The 24,188-nt window shown below is 43.3% G+C and overlaps 1 protein-coding gene across 1 annotated transcript in view; it reads right to left on the bottom strand.

The window, feature by feature from the left end:
- Positions 1 to 699: 699 nt before the first annotated feature.
- LOC115145782 (large neutral amino acids transporter small subunit 3-like) overlaps positions 700 to 24,188 on the bottom strand; it is a 46,896-nt gene continuing 23,407 nt past the window's right edge. The window contains 11 exon segments of the mRNA XM_065004047.1: positions 700 to 4,258; positions 4,522 to 4,645; positions 4,961 to 5,034; positions 10,560 to 10,689; positions 11,459 to 11,570; positions 11,777 to 11,812; positions 12,157 to 12,303; positions 12,593 to 12,637; positions 12,640 to 12,746; positions 12,884 to 13,017; positions 13,228 to 13,320. Of these exon segments, the coding sequence (XP_064860119.1) occupies positions 4,055 to 4,258; positions 4,522 to 4,645; positions 4,961 to 5,034; positions 10,560 to 10,689; positions 11,459 to 11,570; positions 11,777 to 11,812; positions 12,157 to 12,303; positions 12,593 to 12,637; positions 12,640 to 12,746; positions 12,884 to 13,017; positions 13,228 to 13,320 (1,206 nt within the window). The 3' untranslated portion in view covers positions 700 to 4,054.

Below are 24,188 nucleotides of genomic sequence, written 5' to 3'. Positions count from 1 at the left end.
GCCTGTATCAAATACTAAGGAACATCTCTGAAGAGAGTGAAACTGACTAACAACCATATCCCATCTCTTTGAGTGTCGCGTGGTTTCATAGACAATGTGTCTTTGCATTACACTCTCCGCAACCCTGACACCAAATAAAATATAAGAAATAATGAATCCAATCTACAAGCTGACTCTTTATGCAGTAGCAATTGAGACTGGGAAGGAGGTTAAGAATAAATGGACTGGTTTACAACTCCTGATCTCCTGCATCCTTCTATTTCAGTGTAAGTCACATTATTGCAAAGAAAAGGTATCTGCAGTTTGCGTCCCACTTCCAGGTAGGCTATAACAAGTTGCCCTTATACACAGATATAGGATCAGTTTACTCAACAGCAATCCCTTCCTTAAAAACGATTGTGGAGGAAACACACAACTGATCTTAGGTCAGTTTCTACTAGAAGACTCCTTCCTAACTAAAAGACACTTCACTTTGCCCTGTTGTTGTAGCCTTATGTTACACCCTTATCCTTACAGGTAGAAAATCAAAGTTCCCATGTGTCTTATTACAGTTTGAGAAGGTTACTCACCAGCCATGTTTGGGTTCTGTAGAGTTGGTCTGTCAAGTCCACCGTTCCGTAATCCCTCAGCCAGGGGATGACCTAATGACCCACACTTGGGTCGTGTTCACTAGAAACCAATAAAATGCAGGCTCGCAAGTTGAAATCTGTTCATTTATTACTTCACAAAGAGAAGTGCCCCAGAACATCAGTAAAACCACTTAAAGAGATTCTCCGGTACTTTGTAAACTTTTTTAGCCAGTAGTTCTGAAAGTAATGACCACGAGCCAAAAGTGGTCCCCGGAAATGAAGTACTACTGTTACATCACATATGTGCAGATATGTGCACCATGTCATTGCTCTCTCTCTCTCGCTCTGCTGCATCCTACTAGCTGTCACTCAAATGGCGAGGGGCTGGCCCACGTGGGGGGGAAATGGCGCCACACAGCTTCCAGAAAACAGTTGGGATTTCGTGGCTAATGAAGTAAGACAGTAATTAGGCATGTATGAACTACACATGGACGCATCCAACCCTAAGCGGGAGGTTGAAAAAATTCAATGTTCCGGAGCGTGTCTTTAAATATGACATTTTCTATTCAAAGCCTATTTATAATACATTGTTTTGGATCCTCTTACATTCTCTTCACCACATTGCCCGCATAATATGATCTTATTATTACAAATGTAATAAGATCAGTGATAATAATGAATGTTCTCCATCACAGAGGTGGAAGTACAGCATGTGAAAGTTGCCCCATGTTCTGGGCATGTAATCATAAAGCATCTCAGAGTAGGAGTACTGATCTAGGATCAGCTCCCCCCCTGTCCATGTTATCTAATTCATTCTGATCTAAAAGGCTAAACTGGTCCTAGATCACCACTCCTACTCTTGAGAGGCATAGTTGGAGAGCAACTGTGATGTGGATGAACCAATGTTTTTTTCTTCTTCTGATGCTCAAATAAAATAAATGGCAAAGCAAACTCTCAAGTCTTAAAAAGTTGAGAAAACATTCCACACACATATATAGATATATATATATATAGCAAAACTATGGCTTTACATTCTCATAGTGCAATTCGGACACTATAGGTACTATACATACCATTACATGGCACAAAAGTAGCCAGAGTGCCAGTCTGTTTGTGCAATCGTGTCAACTCCTTTTCAAACGTGCCACGTTTGTCTTGCAATAGAGTTGGGGAAAGCAGAAACAGATCTGAGACCAGGCTACCACCAAAATACTTGCTTCCCAGGCACTTACAATGAAGCACACACATTCAATATCATTACATACATACATTACAGTATTCTCTTTCAGATTCAAGCGCTACTAAGTCACACACGCGGTCTGCGTCACAAATGGCACCCCATACCCTACAGAGGGATTTAGTGGGATGCACACTAAATAAATAGCCTAGTAGCTCCAATGCACCTGCTAAATGAAGCCCTGCTCCAATGAGGTGGTTCTACTGTCGTTGTCATGGGGACAGTGATATCGGGGTTCAGGTGCATCCACCTTACCTCATACATTACTGTTAACTAGTAATACTGTTTGTTATATTTGACCTCATACAGTACTGTTAACTAGCAACACTTTTATTTGACCAAATACAATACTAATACTGTTTTATTTGACCTCATACAGTACTGTTAACTAGTAATACTGTTTGTTATATTTGACCTCATACAGTACTGTTAACTAGCAACACTTTTATTTGACCAAATACAATACTAATACTGTTTTATTTGACCTCATAGAGGGCTGTTAGCTGTAAATAATGTATTGTTTTTGAATACCGAAGACGGTTGGTTGATCAGATTCAACCAGCTTTTGGAGTTGATTTGAGCAACACATCTGTACATCTATATTATCTCGTACAGTACTGTTAACACGGTTTAACATTTCAAAATGGTTGGTTGGTGGGCTGTTTGACCAGAATGAATCAGCTTCTGACAAGTGCTCTTTCTTGCCCACATTTATATAAATACTTTTCTTTTAAACTAATCTACAGCTCTTTGTAAGAGCTCCTTTGTAACAGCTCACCTTGAAAGGTTTCAGTGATGGTTACTGATTGGCATTTCTCTTGAACTACACAGACATTTCCCGTTGCAATTTTATCATACGCAACAAGTTCAATGACATGATTATCTAAAAGCAAAATTCCATCAATGTTGCTGCAAACTAGGCTGTGCCTGCACAACACCTCGCATACCGTACCACTGTCCTGAACTTAGCTATGATTGGCGGAAATAACAATGGATGATGTCATCTCAAAACCTAGGTTCTGTCTCACATGGCACCCTATTTCCTATGTAGTATACTGCCTTTGACCAGGGCCCATAGGGTTCTGGTCAAAAGTAGTGCACTATATTGGAAATAGGGTGCCATTTGGGACGCAAACCCTAAAGATCAAATAACGCAAAAACAGAGGGACCATCAAAGTCTGACCAAACAAACAGACCCTATGAGTCCTGGTCAAAAGTAGCGCACATAATAGGGAATAGGGTGCCATTTGGGACCAAAAAAATTCAGGTGGACACATTGTGATGCACGGAGTCATTTAAATAGTAACTCTGGGATGAACACAGGGAAATAGAGGTAGTGACCCAGGGTGTGTCTGAAATTGTACCCCATGGGCTCTGGTCAAAAGTAGTGCACTATATAGGGAATAGGGTGCCATTTCGGACATAGCCGCAGACTTGACCAAGTGGGCATAGTACTTAGTGGACTTACAATGACAGGTCTGACATGGAGATAAATAAGGGGACACAGGGAAAGATTGCAGGTGCAGATTGATAGTCAAATTAATAGGGATGTGCAGGCCCCATGGGCTGGTGGTCTGGGCACATGTATTCTCCGCTATATGTAAAGACACAATAAAGACAAGTATAGATACAGGGAGTGAACCGGAAAAGACAGAAAGACAAACAACGACCAATAAAATATTAGTACCAGACTGGCTGCTAGGCCTAAATTAATGAAGTGACTGTGGGGTGGTGAGAGTTGGGTGGGGGAGGTAGTTCAATGTTACACCAGCCAATCTGATAGCGAAATAAATCTACTTCCTGTCTACTACAGAATACTGAGAGTTGTGCTTCTGGTTGGTGGAAGGGTGACCTGAAATGGTACCAATAACCTTCATGGAATTTCTGGTCAGTGTAAATTGTATTGCTTAATTATTGAATTGCCGAACCTCAATTTCCATTGAGATTTTCTATTTCACGTTTAGGCATGAAATTATGTTTTAACTAAAATAAATATGAGTTAAATGTATATTTTAGGATTTCTTTGGCATGTCATACCTAAAACAAAAATGAGTATATTGAGTGTGTATTTTGATGTCAAATGAAAAAGGGCTTAAGGGCGACATGTCCAAACTCCAGTGCACAATATTGTCATCACTGTCCGAAAATGACAACCATCATTTGTCATCGTCATGACGATGGTCTATAATGATATTTTACAATTAACGACTATGATATTTGACAGTTAATTTGGTCAAGATTCTTAAGCTTAATTGCTGAGATGTCCATTAGTATGGTTTTTGGTATGGCCATTTTCTGGTTGCCGTAAGGTTTGTCTCTCTCTTTCTGATTGGTTAGCGGCCTCCCTCTCACACTCCTCCACCTTCTCTCGCATCAGGTTCCTACGGTGATAGATCAGGTATCCAGGCAACAGGAATCCAGCCAATGAGGCAATGAGCAGGCTCAGGTTGATCTGTTGATCGGAAGATAGAGTTAGTCAGAGAACTAACGTGTTTGAGACATACCTTTCTAATAAATCTTATTGCCTCAATTGTCTGTTTCTGCCTATTCACATGAATCCATTTGTATTAATTTGCCTTACAATCTCAGTAGTACAACGGCAAAGCACTAATGTCATCGTGTGTGCTGTGTGTGTCTGCATGCATGCATGTATGTGATCTGTGTGTGTGTATGCTCTGTGTACGTGTTTGTGTGTGCGTGTGTGTGTAGCCTCACCCAGTAGGGGTCTCCTCCCAGGTGTCCCACCATGATGACGAAGAGAGGCTGCTGGAGGAGAGCGAATAGCGCGCTGATCATCGACTGCATACCCGTCAATGTCCCAAAGTGATTGGACGGATATCTGGAAGGGGCGGGATGTAATGGTTACCTCCCCAATCAAAACTGACGGTACCTTACCTGTGTTTTGTTAATTAAGATAATACATATTTTTTTTTGTGTGTGTGTTTGTAGCAATTTGTGAATTGTATCAAATAATTTAGCCTTTCACTGCTATTGATATGTAAATATAGTGTTTTCCAAATTGTGTAACAAACAATTCCCAAAACTATCTGACACACACACCTACGGATCTTACTGAGACGATCATAGCATGGGTGTAATGTTCTGGAAAGCAAGCGTCCAACAATGTGTTTAGTTGACGTTGTAATGTACTTACACGGCAGCATAGAGTCCTCCGGCACAGGAGTGGACGAAACCCCTGACCATGGTGTGGACGATGAAGGAAATGATCTGGGAGGGAGGGAAAGAGAAGGCGAAGGAGAGAGAAAGGGGGGGTATTAGGAAAATAAAAGGATAGGGGGATGGAGAGGGAGAGAAATTGTTCATTTTATTTGGCCATTTAAAAACACAACACAACCACACACGTGGATACTGCCGCATTTTAAAATCACCAAGGACGACACAAAAAAGTTCCATTGTGGCCCTCTTGAAAATACATGAAAACTAAACGTATACACAACAAAATACATCATCTCATCATCATTTAAATTTTTTCATTTCAGTTGACTAAAACGAGACAAGATGAAATTATCTTTTGACAGGAATCGGACTTCTGAGTGGACTGGAAAATAGTTTTTGGAGAGATTGAGAGCTTTCCAGTGATAACCACAATTAATATTAGCAGCACAGATGTGCAGCGCGGTTTTGTTAAGCAGTGGGAAGGACACATCACACCCAGCAAACACAGCCTACATCAGCTGGTGAGCTGAGGGGGAGCAAGCGATGAGTGTGGGCAGACAGGCTCCACTCAGGTTCAGCCTCCGATTATACACATCACGCTGGCGACTCTCTTGTATCCCCATAGCTAACCAGTCACCACCAGCCTTCTAGTTAGCTACCCTTTGGCTGGTTAAGAAATACAAGCCTCTTTATGAAATGAAAAACAATAGCAGCATTGAGATTAATAGTAAAACAACGGTCTAGCTATGTTTTTTTTTTTATCTCCCTTGACTATAGAAAAGTATAGAAAAGCCTTTGAATTTGTATTCTCACTTAACCCGTCCACTTTCCCCACTGTATTTCAGAGCCAGGTTCTGTAGTCAATGTAGCCAAGTCTCAATCTTTTCCTCAGAGAAAACGGCTTGATTCTAGCCCTTAACGTTCAAAAGATAGACTACATGACTAAAAGTATGTGGACACGTGCTCGTCGAACATCTCATTCCAAAATAATAGGCATTAATATGGAGTTGGTCCCCCTTTGCTGCAATAACCGCATCCACTCTTCTGGGAAGGCTGTCCACTAGATGCTGGAACATTGCTGCTGGGACTTGCTTCCATTCAGCCACAAGAGCATTGGTGAGGTCGGGCAATAACGCCTGGCTCGCAGTCGGTGTTCCAATTCATCCCAAAGGTGTTTGATGGGGTTGAGGTCAGGGCTATGTGCAGGCCAGTCAAGTTCTTCCACACTGATCTCAACAAACCACTTCTGTATGAATATCACTTTGTGCACTGGGGCATTGTCATTCTGAAACAGGAAAGGGCCTTCCCCAAACTGTTGCCACAAAGTTGGAAGCACAGAATCATCTAGAATGTAATTTTATGCTGTAGTGTTAGGATTTCCCTACGCTGGAACTAAGAGGCCTAGCCCGAACCATGAAAAACAGCCACAGACCATTATTCCTCCTCCACCAAACTTTACAGTTGGCACTATGCATTCGGGCAGGTAGCGTTCCTCTTTCATCCACCAAACCCAGATTTGTCCGTCTGACTGCCAGATGGGGAAATGTGATTCATCACTTCAGAGAACGTGTTTCCACTGCTCCAGTGTGAGCTTTACACCACTCCAGCCGACGCTTGGCATTGCGCATGGTGATCTTAGGCTTGTGTGCAGCTGCTCGGTCATGAAAACCCATTTCATGAAGCTCCTGACGAACAGTTCTTGTGCTGAAGTTGCTTCAAGAAGCTGTTTGGAACTCGGTAGTGAGTGTTGCAACCCAGGACAGATGATTTTTATGCGCTAAGGGCTTCAGTACTCAACAGTTCCGTTCTGTGTGCTTATGTGGCCTGCCAGTGTTGCTCCTAGACATTTCCACTTCACAATAACCGCAATTTGAGAACTGACTTGTTGGAAAGGTGACAGTATCATGTTGAAAGTCACTGAGCTCTTCAGTAAGGCCATTCTACTGCCAATGTTCATCAATGGAGATTGCATGTCTGTGTGCTCGATTTCATACACCTGTGTGTGGTTGAAATAGTCGAATCCGTTCATTTGAAGGGGTGTCCATATACTTTTGGATATATAGTGTATGACCCATAATACTGCCGCTACGTTTTTTTTCTTTCTATCTTGCATTGGCGGGCCGCATTTGACATTAATCAAGCATATCGCGAGCCGTACTAAAACTAAGCCACATGCGGACCTTACCGTTAACCATTTGTTAAGGCTACACCTTGTTCAGTCATGTTACCTCATTTGCTAGCTATAATTAACAACCTGGGCGCACGTTCAGTAGGACGCAACGTTTTTGGAACGTTCAGATATAAATGCTATTTCGGACAAACACGCCTCTCTGACACTTTGAATAAGAACTAACATCTCATCTGTTGATGGAATTTATATCTGAAACGTTTGAGAACGTTTTGCAACTGAACATGACCCTGGTAGCGTTACAGCAGCCTATTCATTCATAGGTTGCATCGCCGTCACTTGGGCGCGTCATGCCATTGTTATGAATGTTCTCAAGGCGCCCTTTACCGGCGGCGACATAGTGGTACCCTAAAGTGGTGATAAGCCCAGTCATTCTGGACAGAGGCTAACTACTGTTTCTTCTAAATTACACTACTGTGCATGGAAATGTTCAAATAATTAGTAGGAAACAACTTTGCCTGCATTATCATGTCGTCAAATTTACTTTAGACCAGGCCTGGGCAAAGGTTGGCCCGCGGTGTCAGTGGAACGTTGAAAACAATGGCAATGACGCGACCGAGTGGCGGAGGTGCAACCCACACTACTTTGCCAATACAGTACTTTGCGCCACCATCTGGTGCTACTCTCTCTCTCCCTGTGAAAGTGTGTATCTGTTTGTTTTGTATGTCATGTGCAATATCTATGTAGGCTGAATTAGACATTTACATGGCCAGATAATTCTTATATACAGTAGGGCAAAAAAGTATTTAGTCAGCCACCAATTGTGCAAGTTCTCCCACTTCAAAAGATGAGAGAGGCCTGTAATTTTCATCATAGGTACACTTCAACTATGACAGACAAAATGAGAAAAAAATCCAGAAAATCATATTGTAGGATTTTTAATGAATTTATTTGCAAATTATGATGAAAAATAAGTATTTGGTCAATAACAAAAGTTATCTCAATACTTTGTTATATACCCTTTGTTGGCAATGACAGAGGTCAAATGTTTTCTGTAAGTCTTCACAAGGTTTTCACACACTGTTGCTGGTATTTTGGCCCATTCCTCCATGCAGATCTCCTCTAGAGCAGTGATGTTTTGGGGCTGTTGCTGGGCAACACGGACTTTCAACTCCCTCCAAAGATTTTCTATGGGGTTGAGATCTGGAGACTGGCTAGGCCACTCCAAGACCTTGAAATGCTTCTTACGAAGCCACTCCTTCGTTGCCCGGGCGGTGTGTTTGGGATCATTGTCATGCTGAAAGACCCAGCCACGTTTCATCTTTAATGCCCTTGCTGATGGTAGGCTTTGTTACTTTGGTCCCAGCTCTCTGCAGGTCATTCACTAGGTCCCCCCGTGTGGTTCTGGGATTTTTGCTGACCGTTCTTGTGGATCATTTTGACCCCACGGGGTGAGATCTTGCGTGGAGCCCCAGATCGAGGGAGATTATCAGTGGTCTTGTATGTCTTCCATTTCCTAATAATTGCTCCCACAGTTGATTTCTTCAAACCAAGCTGCTTACCTATTGCAGATTCAGTCTTCCCAGCCTGGTGCAGGTCTACAATTTTGTTTCTGGTGTCCTTTGACAGCTCTTTGATCTTGGCCATAGTGGAGTTTGGAGTGTGACTTTTTGAGGTTGTGGACATTATACTGATAACAAGTTCAAACAGGTGCCATTAATACAGGTAATGAGTGGAGGACAGAGGAGCCTCTTAAAGAAGAAGTTACAGGTCTGTGAGAGCCAGAAATCTTGCTTGTTTGTAGGTGACCAAATACTTGTTTTCCACCATAATTTGCAAATGAATTCATTAAAAATCCTACAATGTGATTTTCTGGATTTTTTTTCTCATTTTGTCTGTCATAGATGAAATGTACTTATGATAAATTACAGGCCTCTCTTTTTAAGTGGGAGAACTTGCACAATTGGTGGCTGACTAAATACTTTTTTTGCCCCACTGTATATGTTTGTCAGGATGTAGGATGTTATGCAGAAATATATGTTCATAGGACAAGGCAATGTATATTTGTGCACATGGAAGTCAGTGATTCATGTTTACTATAGGTTAATGAGGCCTTACAAATGTGATGCAACTAAAATGAAAGGGTGTTTAGTTGACAAACACGACCCACAGTTTTCATCCTTTTGACAATGACTAGACTAAATCATTATTCAAATAACAAATGTGACTGTCACGGATCCCTCCGGAACCTTCATTACCCTCCCCTGTTCCCACTGAATAGTACTTGTATAAGTGTGCCCTTTGGTTTCCATTGGGCTGTCGATTATTGTTACAATGTCCGTTGGTGTGTCTGAGTACCTGTGCTGTGTGTTTTGGGCTTTCGTGCCCTTGTGGATGGCGCAGATGATTACGGGTCTCATCCCGGGTGTTAATCATTGTGCGCCTGTGTTATTTATTCGAGGTACACCTCCGCTCTTTTGTTTTGGGTTTCTACCCTGTGTTTTGTTACATGTTTGTGTGGTCTTCGTCCCCGTGCCTTTACACGGCACGCTGTAACTTGGGCTTAATAAAAAAACAACTATTACGCATTCCTGCGCCTGTCTCCCGATCCATCATACCAACTTGACAGTGACTAAGACTGAAATATATTTTGTAAAAATGACTACGGCTAGAATAAATTTAAATAAGAGTGCCAAAATGAACACTGACATGTAGCAAGGGTTCTTGTTGCAAGGTGAGTTATCAGCATTTTGTTTATTTACCTGTATATGGGTAGATATGGTAGGCATGGTCATGTGACTGTGTTCCTACCTGTATTGGGCCATGTTCGGTAGGGAAATGTTGTGGAACGTTGCAGATCAAAATATCACAAATAGAGCTGACATTATTCATTTTTTACATTTCAGAGAGAGGCATATTGGTCGATATATATATATATATTTTAAATATAGTTTTGAAACTTTTACCCCTGTTTCTCCCCAATTTCGTGGTATCTAATTGGTAGTTATTCTTGTCTCATCGCTGCAACTCCCGTACGGACTCGGGAGAGGTAAAGGTCGAGAGCCGTGCATCCTTCGAAACAACCCTGCCAAGCCGCACTCTTTCTTGACACCGCTTAACCCGGAAGCCAGCCGCACCAATGTGACGGAGGAAACACCGTCCTCCTGGCAACCGTGTCAGCGTGCATTGCGCACGGTCCGCCACAGGAGTCCCAACAGCGTGATGGAACAAGAACATCCCCTAACCTGGGCGACGCTGGGCTGATTGTGCACCGGCAGCAACTGAGCCTGGACTCGTACCAGGATCTCTAGTGGCACAGCCTTAGACCACTGCGCCACTCGGGAGGCCCCCCATATATTTCTATCGGAAACATTTCCACAACGTTGTGTCCTGTTGAACGCAACCCAGGTGAGCTGTGTGTGGTAGGGTCATGTGGCTGTCTTCTTACCTGTACAGGCAGGTTGTCTATCATCTGGATGACTCCGAAGGTGACCAGTAGAACGTTGGTGATGATGAAAGCACGGATGGCGTTTGTCAGTTTCTGGATCTTCCTGTCTCTCTTCGGGGGTTCAGGTTGGCTGGAAAGAAGAGGTCAGGGATGAAAAAAATATTAAAAAATGTAAGCATCAGGAAAATACCAAGGGTTGTGTTTATTAGGGAACGCCACAGAAGACATTTAAACAGGAAAGCGAAAATTAGCATTTTAGTCCGTTTTCTTTAGTTAGATGTCTAATGAACACAACCCGGGCTCTCTCTCAACATGCCATGCTTGGTCCCTTCTGAATTATTTCTCCCTTAAAGAGAGTGGCGCAGTGGTCTAAGGCACATCATCTCGGTGCTAGAAGCGTCACTACAGACACCCTGGTTTGAATCCAGGCTGTATCACAACCGGCCGTGATTGGGAGTCCCATAGGGTGGCGCGCAATTTGCCCAGGGTCGTCCAGGTTTGGCCGGTGTAGGCCGTCATTGTAAATAAGAATTTGTTCTTAACTGACTTGCCTTGTTAAATAAAGATTTAAAAATAAAAAAAATGGTCAACTCCTGTCCATCTCTCCATAGGGATGAACAGCTTATGTGGTGATTTTGTATTACTGCATCCCAGGCACCAATAGGCACATGCATGTAAAATACCTAGGGCCCAGAGATTTTCTTGGTGGGCTGTAAGTATAAACACTGTCCAATCAGCATGATGGATGAGATGGGTAGTTTATAACTGAAGTTCCTATGTTCTCGCTCTCTCTCTTTTTCCGTTCTCTCTCCGTTTCACTCTGTCACACACACACACACACACACACACACACACACACACACACACACACACACACACACACGCGTACACACGCACACCTCTGGTCTACGTCGCACTCCTTCATCTTCCAGTCCATGATGTAGCCAATCAGAGGACAGGTGAGCAGGCAGAGCAGCTGCAGAGAGCCAAACACTGACGAGTAGAAACCCACTAAGGAGAGGAGACACACGGTCAGAAAACACACACACACATACGTACACGCACATACACAGTCACTATGCATTACCACACACACACACACACTCTCTTTCTCTCACACGCCCGAACGCACGCAAGCACGCACAAACACACCCCTCAACGCACACACACAAGCTTCCAATACCAAACCAGGATCTCTCTCTGTTTCATCCTCTCACCTTGTTGCTCTGCCTCCATCAATAGCTCCTTAGAGGCTGAAAACAAAAAAAACATACAGAAAGTCAAGGAAGTCACAAATTCACACCCACTGACATCATAACAAATCCCAGATGCCATTCTCCGACAACTGTGACCATCCGGTGCCACAGATATTCAAGTCAAGTTTTATTTGCTCATCTCAATATACTTGACAAAAAATAAAGATGAAAAAGATATGTGACAGAATAAAGAAATGGCAGACTAACCGCTGCGCTCATGTTTTGTTGAACATCACTTGAAGGGAAACAGAATGTGAGCTACTACGGAATCAGTCTGCTTTCACAAGGCAAATGGGGCAGTGCCCACGACTTAAAAGCCTTCACAAGTGATTGGTCCTTACGGTGTGGGTCGCCGTGGGTAACCAGGAACTCCAGCATCTTGTTCATGGCGCCCATAAAGAAGATGATGCGTAGCTGGGTCATCGCCATGGTGATGAGACTCCACAGGAAGATGGGCGAGCAGACTGAACTACGGAAAGGAGGGCCACCTGTCGGGGGAAAGAAGGGGAGGGGCGGGGGTAAGAATTAAACATGAGATCATGACACTAGGCTAAGTTACTTTTTCAATTTGTTAACACATTTTTATTAAAAAGTTGAACAGATTAAAGTAGGGTTGAACTCAATACCGTCCATTTATTCTGGTTGGTGAGTGAAGCCCTGGAAGACCAGCTCTGACCGGTTCTGACCAGTTCCATTTAACTATCCGGTTCTAAGCAGTTATGTCTAGTTCTGACTGGTTCTAACCGTTTTTGTTGTTGATCCCATGCTATTCCTCACCCTGTGTCTGTTCTCCAGTTGGGAGCTGCTCTGACGAGGGATCTGTTCCTGCTGCTTCGCAGCCATCTTCTCTTCCACCGTGGTCACATGACTGTAGAATCTGTCCCCCGTCAACTTGTCATCCATCACCGTGCCACTCAGCTTCACCTCCTTACTGTGGGAGCAAGGGGGAGGGAGAGAGGGAGAGAGAGACTCCCTCAACGATTTTTGGGTTACTGTAACAGTCTATAACGTTAGAGTTACGTCATGTAATGTTGTGTTTATGATAGTAACGTTGTCATGAATACTGACGTGTAGCTGATGTCCTCCGGTGCGGGGAAAGACTCCCCCGGCCAATTGAGGAAGCAGTTGAGGAAGACGAGACCGGCTAGCCCCGACCACACCCACATGATCACCCTGAAGGACACACCTAGATCATAGATCAGCTGGAGGGAAGAAACAGAGGGAGGGAGGGAGAGAAGTAGAGGTTAGAAAATTCAACTATAATATATCACGATATCAAGTAAAGCCATCAAGTGAAGCCTTTCTGTGAATCCTCAATCAATCAACAAACCAATCAACATTTGTCACAAGGTGCTCAAGGTAACAAACACTGACCTAAACTCCCAGAGGGAACTGAGGAGTAACTCTCCTACCTTGACTCCAGGGAAGGTGACGGCTGAAGAGGCGTAGGAGCCGATCATTAGAGACAGGATAGTGGAGCGCACGTTCCCAAACATGTTGGGCAACTAGGAGACAGAGAGAAGGGGGGCCAGAGAGGTAGTGAGATGGGAAACAGCGAGAGTGGGAGATAGAAAAGAGGGAGGGAGAGGAACTCGGACAAAGATCACCGGTGAGCAGTGGCTGTATTAACTGATTTTTTTTGTGCAAATTGATGGAAAATGAAACGCAGAAATATCAAATGTACATATCTATTCACACCCCTGAGTCAATACTTTGTAGAAGCATTTTTGGCGGCGATTAGAGCTCTGAGTCTTTCTGGGTAAGGCTCTAAGAGCTTTGCACACCTGGATTGTACAATATTTGCCCATTATTCTTACCAAAAAAAATATTCAAGCTCTTGTCAAGTTGATTGTTGATCATTGCCAGACAGCCATTTCAAGTCAAATCAAATTGTGTTTATCACATGCGCCGAATACAACAGGTGCATGTGATAATTGTCAATAATGACAATCACCTTACAGTGAAATGCTTACGTACAAGACCTTAACCAACAGCGCTTTAAGAAGTTAAGAAATGTTTAAGTAAAAAAAAATAGATAAGTAAAAAATAGAAAATAAAAGTAACAAATAATTCAACAATGTGCGGGTGCACTGGTTAGTCGAGGTAATATATACATAGGTAGAGTTAAAGTGACTATGCATAGATAATAAACAGAGTAGCAGCAGTGTAAAAGAGGGGTCTGGGTAGCCCTTTGATTAGCTGGTCAGGAGTCTTATGGCTTGAGGGGTAGAAGCTGTTAAGAAGCCTTTTGGACCTAGACTTGGCGCTCTGGTACCGCTTGCCGTGCGTTAGCAGAGAGAACAATCTATGACTTGGGTGGCTGGAGTCTTTGATCATTTTCATGTCTTTCCATAGATTTTCATGCCGATTTAAGTCAAAACTGTAACTAGGCCACTCAGAAACATTCAACGTCGTCTTGGTAAGTAACTCCAGTGTATATTTGGCCTTGTGTTGTAGGTTATTGTCCTGTTGAAAGGTGAATTCATCTCCCAGTGTCTGTTGGAAAGCAGACTGAACCAGGTTTTCCTTTAGGATTTTGCCTGCGATTATAGCTGTATTCCGTTTATTATTTTCCCGAAAAACAAACTCCCTTGTCCTTGACGATGACAAACATACCCAGAACATGATGTAGCCACCACCACACTTGAAAATATATGATAAATATACAATGTGTTGTGTTGGATTTGCCCCAAACATAACACTTTGTATTCAGGACAAAAATGTAATTTCCTTGTTGCAAACAAGTGGGCATGTTTAGGAATATTTTTATTCTTTACAGGCTTCCTCTAATTTAGGTTAGTATTGTGGAGTAACTACAATGTTGTTGATCCATCCTCAGTTTTCTCCTATCACAGCCATTAAACTCTGTAACTGTTTTAAAAGTCACCATTGACCTCATGGTGAAAATCCCTGAGCAGTTTCCTTCCTCTCCGGCAACTGTTAGGGTGGACACCTGTATCGTTGTCGTGACTGGGTGTATTGATACACGATCTAAAGTGTAATTCATAACTTCACCATGCTCAAATGGATATTCAGTGTCTGCTTTAAAAAAAAGAAGTTTTTTTAATACAATTCTACCAATCGGTGTCGTTCTTTGCGAGGCATTGAAAAACCTCCCTGGTATTTGTGGTTGAATCCGTGCTTGAAATTCACTATTTGGTTTAGCGACCTTACAGATAATTCTACGTGCGAGGTAGAGAGACGGGGGTAGTCATTCAAATAAAATTATTAGGTTGACTTGTTCAGCACATTTTTACTCCTGAACTTATTTAGGCTCGCCATAACAATGGCTTGAATACTTATTGACTCAAGACATTTCAGTTTGACATTTTTTTAACCAAAAAAACAACAACATTTCTACAAACAAAATTCCACTTTGACATTACGGGGTATGGTGTGTGACAGAACATCTAAATGTAATCCATTTTAAATTCAGGCTGTAACACAGCAACATTTGGGAAAAGTAAAGGGGTGTGAATACTTCCGGAAGGCAGTGGAAGTGCTCAAGATGCAATTCCATGAAAGTAACACCAGGTGGCGATATGAGCTGTTCCATCTTTGTGGAGAGGGTCCTAATACGCAGCTTTGCAACATGTGTTAGGTCACTTACTCTGCTGCTTTAGGAGACACATGCTAGCCTGAGGCAGGGGGAATAGCCTTGCTTTGTATTCACAGCCTCTGACTTGGCATATAATATTGCTACACAAGTAGAAGGTTGATTTTAGACATTTTTTTGGTCGCTGGTACTTTTGCAAAACAAACAGTTTTAACTTGGAAACGGTAGAAAATGTGGACATATGGGGTTATGAATGAACAAATGCCATACAAGAAGTCTTGTAGTTGCCTTCCTATTTTCCTCACTCATTCTCTCCCTTGTCTTTTTGGAGGACGTTGTGCAAGTACTGAGCGTCTGCGTGCCAAAAATGCATTTTTTTGTTGTGGTTGCTGTGAATGTGTGTGTGCGTGGAATTGTGCAGGTGGCACAGTAGAAGCAGTGTCCTCCTTAACCTGCCGAAGTAATACCCAACACAAACAGCTGTGAGTAGTTCCCCCTGTGTCGTGCCGACGACACTGTGCCAGTGCCAGCCTACCACTCTCTCCTCCTTTGGAAAACATCGCCTGATCTCGCGAGCTGACATGAATGTTCGCTGCACGGAGCGGTAAATTAGTTCAAGTTAAATATAGTGACAACACGTACTGTGTCACCACACTGAGCTTAAATACATTCCAGAAATTGTGACAGAATTTCTCTATGGGGGCTTAAATCAAATTGATGTGATTTAGCTTTTTTTGTACATTGTATATAAAACGTACAGACTCAGAGCTACAGCAATGTTTGCACTTCTCTTTACAGATGTGTGTTACGATTTGAAGTCGCACCCTATTCACTATATAGTGCACTACTTTTGACCCCTACGTAGGGAATATGGTGCCATTTCGGATGCAAACTATGTCACTCCACACTGTGCCAAGCTGAGCTTAAAGAGTGATATCAAACACCATTGTGCTAACCTCTATTTAAAGATGTGCATTACACCTGGAACCTATAAAGACAGCATCGATGTAAACAAGTTATATAAATCATTTATATAAATAATAACGCTGTGTATCGTTCCCATCCGTCATCCCTTCACTATTTGTTCAATAGAAATCTGAAAATAGGGAAAAGGTGGGAATTACCACTCCTTCATAAAATATATATTCTTCTGATGCTTGGGCTTCTGATGCTTCTGATGCTCTCTCTTTTAACAATTAAATGCAAAATTGGGCAGTTCTCTCTCTTTTAACAATTAAATGCAAAAAAAAAACACCAAAAAAACAGGAAGAAGCAAAACACACACACACTTTGACACCCTATTTCCAGTTGGTCATATTCTAAGTTTAACTGAGGACAATATCTCACTCTCTCCCTCTCTAGATCTCTCCTGTTTTCCACAACAGTCTCTCTCCCTGTTTTTCCATTCTTATCACCCCCCCCATTTAACCCTGCTGATAGTGACATACCAGCCAGTACCACAGTTTTCCAGACCAAGTAACCTGACCAGGAACAAACCTGTGCCCTACACTTACTATATAGAACCCCTAGGGTTCTGATTAAAGAACCCTACCCTACAAAAGGGTTCTATATAGAACCTTAAGGGTTGCTATATGAAGTGATAGAACCATTTTTGGTACTACATAGAAACCTTTTTCCTACGAGTGTAGTTTTAGCCAATAACTAGGAACTGCAGGTTTTCCTGGTCAGGTCTTGGCAGAGGTACGGATAAAGTTGCCCCATGACCATGACCATTCTCTCTCCAGGTCCTGTCGATCAGTGTACGGGTCATGGCTGAGCTCCAGCTCGTTCTTAATGAGCCATCGGAGGTATTCAGGGGCCTCAGCTACGTGCCCCCACACACACACACTACCATGGACATGGACTGACAGACAGAGACAGGCAGACAGAACCAAAGGTTGACATTATTTAGGTGGATGGAACGAAAGAGTCAATGACTAGGAGAGAAACGTGTGACTCGTTTGCCATGTCGTGCAGTGCAACCGTTTACTTGCATATGCGCCTAAATATTTTTGCTGCGACCTGGAGCTTTAATTTAGGAGCACCAGTGCACCAACATTTTGGGGGTATTCTGGCTTCATTACCTCCTATATTTTTCATTGTGCTCCCAAATTACTTTGTGAGCGCTTACATTTTTCATCTTAGGTGCACACACACATGCTCTTTGTAAAAAAAAGAAAAAGGTCAGCGTAGAGCCCTTTCATGTGTGGGTCTCAGAGGAGGCTGGTGGGAGGAGCTATGGGAGGATGCGCAAATTGTAATGGCGGGAATTAAATTAATGGAACGGTCTCAAACACACCCAACATACGGAAAGCAACGCCATTACAATGAGCCCGTCCTCCTATAGCTCCTCCCACCAGCCTCCTCTGGTGGGTATGTGTACATGTACGTGTGTGAAAGAGGCAGAGAGTGTGTGAGAGAGAGGTAGAGGTACAGACAGAGGTAAGGGAACAGACAGAGAGGTAGAGGGACAGACAGAGAGGTACAGGGACAGACAGAGAGGTAGAGAGAGAGGTAGAGGGACAGATAGAGAGGTATAGGGACAGACAGTGAGGTAGAGGGACAGACAGAGAGGTAGAGGGACGGAGAGAGAGGTAGAGGGACAGACGGAGAGGTAGAGGGACAGACAGAGAGGTAGAGGGACAGACAGAGAGGTAGAGGGACAGATAGAGAGGTATAGGGACAGACAGTGACGTAGAGGGACAGACAGTGAGGTAGAGGGATAGACAGAGAGGTAGAGGGACAGACAGTGAGGTAGAGGGACAGACAGTGAGGTAGAGGGACAGACAGTCAGGTAGAGGGACGGAGAGAGAGGTAGAGGGACAGACAGAGAGGTAGAGGGACAGACATAGAGGTAGAGGGACAGACAGAGAGGTAGAGGGACATACAGAGAGGTAGAGGGACAGACAGAGAGGTAGAGGGACAGACAGAGAGGTAGAGGGACAGACAGAGAGGTAGAGGGACAGACAGAGAGGTAGAGGGACAGACAGAGAGGTAGAGGGGCAGACAGAGAGGTTGAGAGACAGGTAGAGGGACATACAGAAAGGTAGCGGGACAGAGAGGTAGAGGGACAGACAGAGAGGTAGAGGGACAGGTAGAGGGACATACAGAAAGGTAGCGGTACAGACAGAGAGGTAGAGGGACAGACAGAGAGGTAGAGGGACAGACAGAGAGGTAGAGGGACAGACAGAGAGGTAGAGGGACAGATAGAGAGGTATAGGGACAGACAATGATGTAGAGGGACAGACAGTGAGGTAGAGGGATAGACAGAGAGGTAGAGGGACAGACAGTGAGGTAGAGGGACAGACAGTGAGGTAGAGGGACAGACAGTCAGGTAGAGGGAGGGAGAGAGAGGTAGAAGGACAGACAGAAAGGTAAAGGGACAGACAGAGAGGTAGAGGGACAGACAGAGAGGTAGAGGGACAGACAGAGAGGTAGAGGGACAGACAGAGTGGTAGAGGGACAGACAGAGAGGTAGAGGGACAGAGAGCGGGGTAGAGAGACACAGAGAGGGTAGGAAGATGGGTGAACTCGAGAAAAAGCAGGGAGCTTTAAAAACAGAATCAGAACAACATTCTACAAGCACAAAAAAAGAGGAATGGGATATGTCTCGATTGCCCTGGAGAATGTAAGGTCATGTAGCTCATGTACCTAATATTAACTGACGGACGGATGTGTGATTTAGGTCAATGGAACGAAAGGGCCTGGAAATACTGGTACAGACCCGGAGGGTTACTGTGTGTGTGTGTATATATATATATTTGTGAGAGAGAGAGAGATGTGAAATGGCTAGCTAGTTAGCAGTGGTGCGCGCTAATAGCGTTTCAATCGGTGACATCACTCACTTTGAGATCTTGAAGTAGTGGTTCCCCTTACTCTGCAAAGACCGTGGCTTTTGTGGAGCGACGGGTAATGATGCTTCGTGGGAGGCAGTTGTTGATGTGTGCAGAGGGTCCCTGGTTCGAGCCCGGGTATGGGCGAGGGGACGGACTAAAGTTATACTGTTACTCCCACCCCCCTGGCCCCCACTGCAGACCCACACTTGGAGGAGCCACAGCCCAGCAGGCAGAGCTACGCACAGGCTGTGAGAGGAGCAACTGGCCCAGCCCCCCACCAACCAAATGAGTGACATTAAACAAATGCTGAGTCTACTATGCTCACATGTGATAGGCCGAGGGTCATGGTAAGATGAGCACAAGAACTCCACCATCCTCATCCTACACACACCCAAGTGGCATGACACAAATTCTTAAATGATAAACATATCACATTTGCATAATAAGAGTTTACTTTAATTGATGAAAAATCCTATTTGAATAGTTCTTGTTGGATTGTGAGTGTTTGTCTCATTTTGAAGGTAAAGAAGAAAAAAAGGTTATGAAATCTTTTTACGTTGCATGTTGGAATTTACAAGGATGCTTTTGGACTAAAGAGCAGAAACCCAGACTTCCTGAAAGAAATTGATGATGTTGATATTGTAGTACTACAGGAAACATGGTGCAGAGGTGATGTTTCCACTGGCTGTCCACTAGGTTATAGGGAGACAATCATATGCATCTACTAAATGAAAAGGAATCAGACAGGGCAGAGACTCAGGGGGAATGCTAATATTGTATAAATCTGAACTAATTCATTCAATCGAGTTGATCAAAACAGGAGAATTCTTTATCTTTAACAAGGAGACTATCTTGACAGATAAAAACGTCTTCCTCTGTGTCACATACATTCCCCCCTCAGTCACCCTACTTCAATGAAGAGAGTTTCTCCATTCTAGAGGGGGAAATTAGTCACTTTCAGGCCCAAGGCAACGTACTGGTCTGTGGAGACCTGAATGCTAGAACAGCAGAAGAACAAGACACTATTAACAGTCATGGGGATAAACACCTACCAGGAAGCAACAACCTTTCCCTCCCCACAGACCCCCATAGAAACAACTATGACAAAGTGAAAAAGTCACGAGTCCAGCTCGTGAAGCTCTGTGAACACTGGGTCTGTACATAGTCAATGGTAGGCTGAGAGGGGCTGAGAGGGGACTCTTTTGGTAGGTACACCTCCAGCTCTGTGGAACACTGGGTCTGTACATAGTCAATGGTAGGCTGAGAGGGGCTGAGAGGGGACTCTTTTGGTAGGTACACCTACAGCTCTGTGGAACACTGGGTCTGTACATAGTCAATAGTAGGCTGAGAGGGGACTCTTTTGGTAGGTACACCTACAGCTCTGTGGAACACTGGGTCTGTACATAGTCAATGGTAGGCTGAGAGGGGACTCTTTTGGTAGGTACACCTACAGCTCTGAACACTGGGTCTGTACATAGTCAATGGTAGGCTGAGAGGGGACTCTTTTGGTAGGTACACCTACAGCTCTGTGGAACACTGGGTCTGTACATAGTCAATGGTAGGCTGAGAGGGGACTCTTTTGGTAGGTACACCTACAGCTCTGTGGAACACTGGGTCTGTACATAGTCAATGGTAGGCTGAGAGGGGACTCTTTTGGTAGGTACACCTACAGCTCTGTGGAACACTGGGTCTGTACATAGTCAATGGTAGGCTGAGAGGGGACTCTTTTGGTAGGTACACCTACAGCTCTGTGGAACACTGGGTCTGTACATAGTCAATGGTAGGCTGAGAGGGGACTCTTTTGGTAGGTACACCTACAGCTCTGTGGAACACTGGGTCTGTACATAGTCAATGGTAGGCTGAGAGGGGACTCTTTTGGTAGGTACACCTACAGCTCTGTGGAACACTGGGTCTGTACATAGTCAATGGTAGGCTGAGAGGGGACTCTTTTGGTAGGTACACCTACAGCTCTGTGGAACACTGGGTCTGTACATAGTCAATGGTAGGCTGAGAGGGGACTCTTTTGGTAGGTACACCTACAGCTCTGTCGAACACTGGGTCTGTACATAGTCAATGTTAGGCTGAGAGGGGCTGAGAGGGGACTCTTTTGGTAGGTACACCTACAGCTCTGTGGAACACTGGGTCTGTACATAGTCAATGGTAGGCTGAGAGGGGACTCTTTTGGTAGGTACACCTACAGCTCTGTGGAACACTGGGTCTGTACATAGTCAATGGTAGGCTGAGAGGGGACTCTTTTGGTAGGTACACCTACAGCTCTGTGGAACACTGGGTCTGTACATAGTCAATGGTAGGCTGAGAGGGGACTCTTTTGGTAGGTACACCTACAGCTCTGTGGAACACTGGGTCTGTACATAGTCAATGGTAGGCTGAGAGGGGACTCTTTTGGTAGGTACACCTACAGCTCTGTGGAACACTGGGTCTGTACATAGTCAATGGTAGGCTGAGAGGGGACTCTTTTGGTAGGTACACCTACAGCTCTGTCGAACACTGGGTCTGTACATAGTCAATGTTAGGCTGAGAGGGGACTCTTTTGGTAGGAACACCTACAGCTCATCCCTTAGCAGCAGCACTGTAGACTACTTCCTCACCGACCTAAACCCAGAGTCTCTCAGAGCCTCCACAGTCAGCCCACTAACACCTCTCTCAGACCACAGTAAAATCACAGTGTATCTGAGAAGAGCAGAACCCAACCATGAAGCATCACGGCCCAATAAATGACATGGTACAAAACAGGCCTATAGATGGAGAGCAAACAGTACAGACATCTACCAAATAGCAATTAGTAGCCAAAAAATACAATCTCTCCTGGACAACTTTTTAGCCTTAGCATTCTCCTACAGCGATGAAGGTGTAAATTTGGCTGTTTGGAACATAAACTTTATATTTGACAGATTAGCCTCCTCGGCTAATCTAAAGAAGCATAAGAGCAAACCAGAAATAACAGATAATGAAAAATGGTTTGATAATGATTGCAAAAATCTAAGAAAGTAATTGAGAAATATATCTAATCAAAAACACAGAGAACCAGACAACAAAAATATACACCTTCAATATGGAGAAACACTGAAGCAATACAAACACACCCTAAGAACAAACATACACCTTCAATATGGGGAAACACTGAAACAATACAAACACACCTTAAGAACAAACATACACCTTCAAAATGGGGAAACACTGAAGCAATACAAACACACCTTAAGAACAAACATACACCTTCAATATGGGGAAACACTGAAGCAATACAAACACACCCTGAGAACAAATATACACCTTCAATATGGAGAAACACTGAAGCAATACAAACACACCCTGAGAACAAACATACACCTTCAATATGGAGAAACACTGAAGCAATACAAACACACCCTAAGAACAAACATACACCTTCAATATGGGGAAACACTGAAACAATACAAACACACCTTAAGAACAAACATACACCTTCAATATGGGGAAACACTGAAGCAATACAAACACACCTTAAGAACAAACATACACCTTCAATATGGGAAACACTGAAGCAATACAAACACACCCTGAGAACAAATATACACCTTCAATATGGAGAAACACTGAAGCAATACAAACACACCCTAAGAACAAACATACACCTTCAATATGGGGAAACACTGAAACAATACAAACACACCTTAAGAACAAACATACACCTTCAATATGGGGAAACACTGAAGCAATACAAACACACCTTAAGAACAAACATACACCTTCAATATGGGGAAACACTGAAGCAATACAAACACACCTTAAGAACAAACATACACCTTCAATATGGGGAAACACTGAAGCAATACAAACACACCTTAAGAACAAACATACACCTTCAATATGGGGAAACACTGAAGCAATACAAACACACCTTAAGAACAAACATACACCTTCAATATGGGGAAACACTGAAGCAATACAAACACACCTTAAGAACAAACATACACCTTCAATATGGGGAAACACTGAAGCAATACAAACACACCCTGAGAACAAATATACACCTTCAATATGGAGAAACACTGAAGCAATACAAACACACCCTAAGAACAAACATACACCTTCAATATGGGGAAACACTGAAACAATACAAACACACCTTAAGAACAAACATACACCTTCAATATGGGGAAACACTGAAGCAATACAAACACACCTTAAGAACAAACATACACCTTCAATATGGGGAAACACTGAAGCAATACAAACACACCTTAAGAACAAACATACACCTTCAATATGGGGAAACACTGAAGCAATACAAACACACCCTAAGAACAAACATACACCTTCAATATGGGGAAACACTGAAGCAATACAAACACACCCTAAGAACAAACATACACCTTCAATATGGGGAAACACTGAAGCAATACAAACACACCCTGAGAACAAATATACACCTTCAATATGGTGAAACACTGAAGCAATACAAACACACCTTACGAACAAACATACACCTTCAATATGGGAAACAAAACACAAACACACCCTAAGAACAAACATACACCTTCAATATGGGGAAACACTGAAGCAATACAAACACACCCTAAGAACAAACATACACCTTCAATATGGGAAACACTGAAGCAATACAAACACACCTTAAGAACAAACATACACCTTCAATATGGGGAAACACTGAAGCAATACAAACACACCCTAAGAACAAACATACACCTTCAATATGGGGAAACACTGAAGCAATACAAACACACCCTGAGAACAAACATACACCTTCAATATGGGGAAACACTGAAGCAATACAAACACACCCTGAGAACAAATATACACCTTCAATATGGTGAAACACTGAAGCAATACAAACACACCTTACGAACAAACATACACCTTCAATATGGGAAACACTGAAGCAATACAAACACACCTTACGAACAAACATACACCTTCAATATGGGAAACACTGAAGCAACACAAACACACCCTAAGA

Source organism: Oncorhynchus nerka, linkage group LG18, assembly GCF_034236695.1.
Source record: "Oncorhynchus nerka isolate Pitt River linkage group LG18, Oner_Uvic_2.0, whole genome shotgun sequence".
Taxonomy (NCBI): domain Eukaryota; kingdom Metazoa; phylum Chordata; class Actinopteri; order Salmoniformes; family Salmonidae; genus Oncorhynchus; species Oncorhynchus nerka.
Note: the sequence above shows the minus strand (reverse complement) of the source record. Positions and strands in the feature narration are given on the sequence as shown.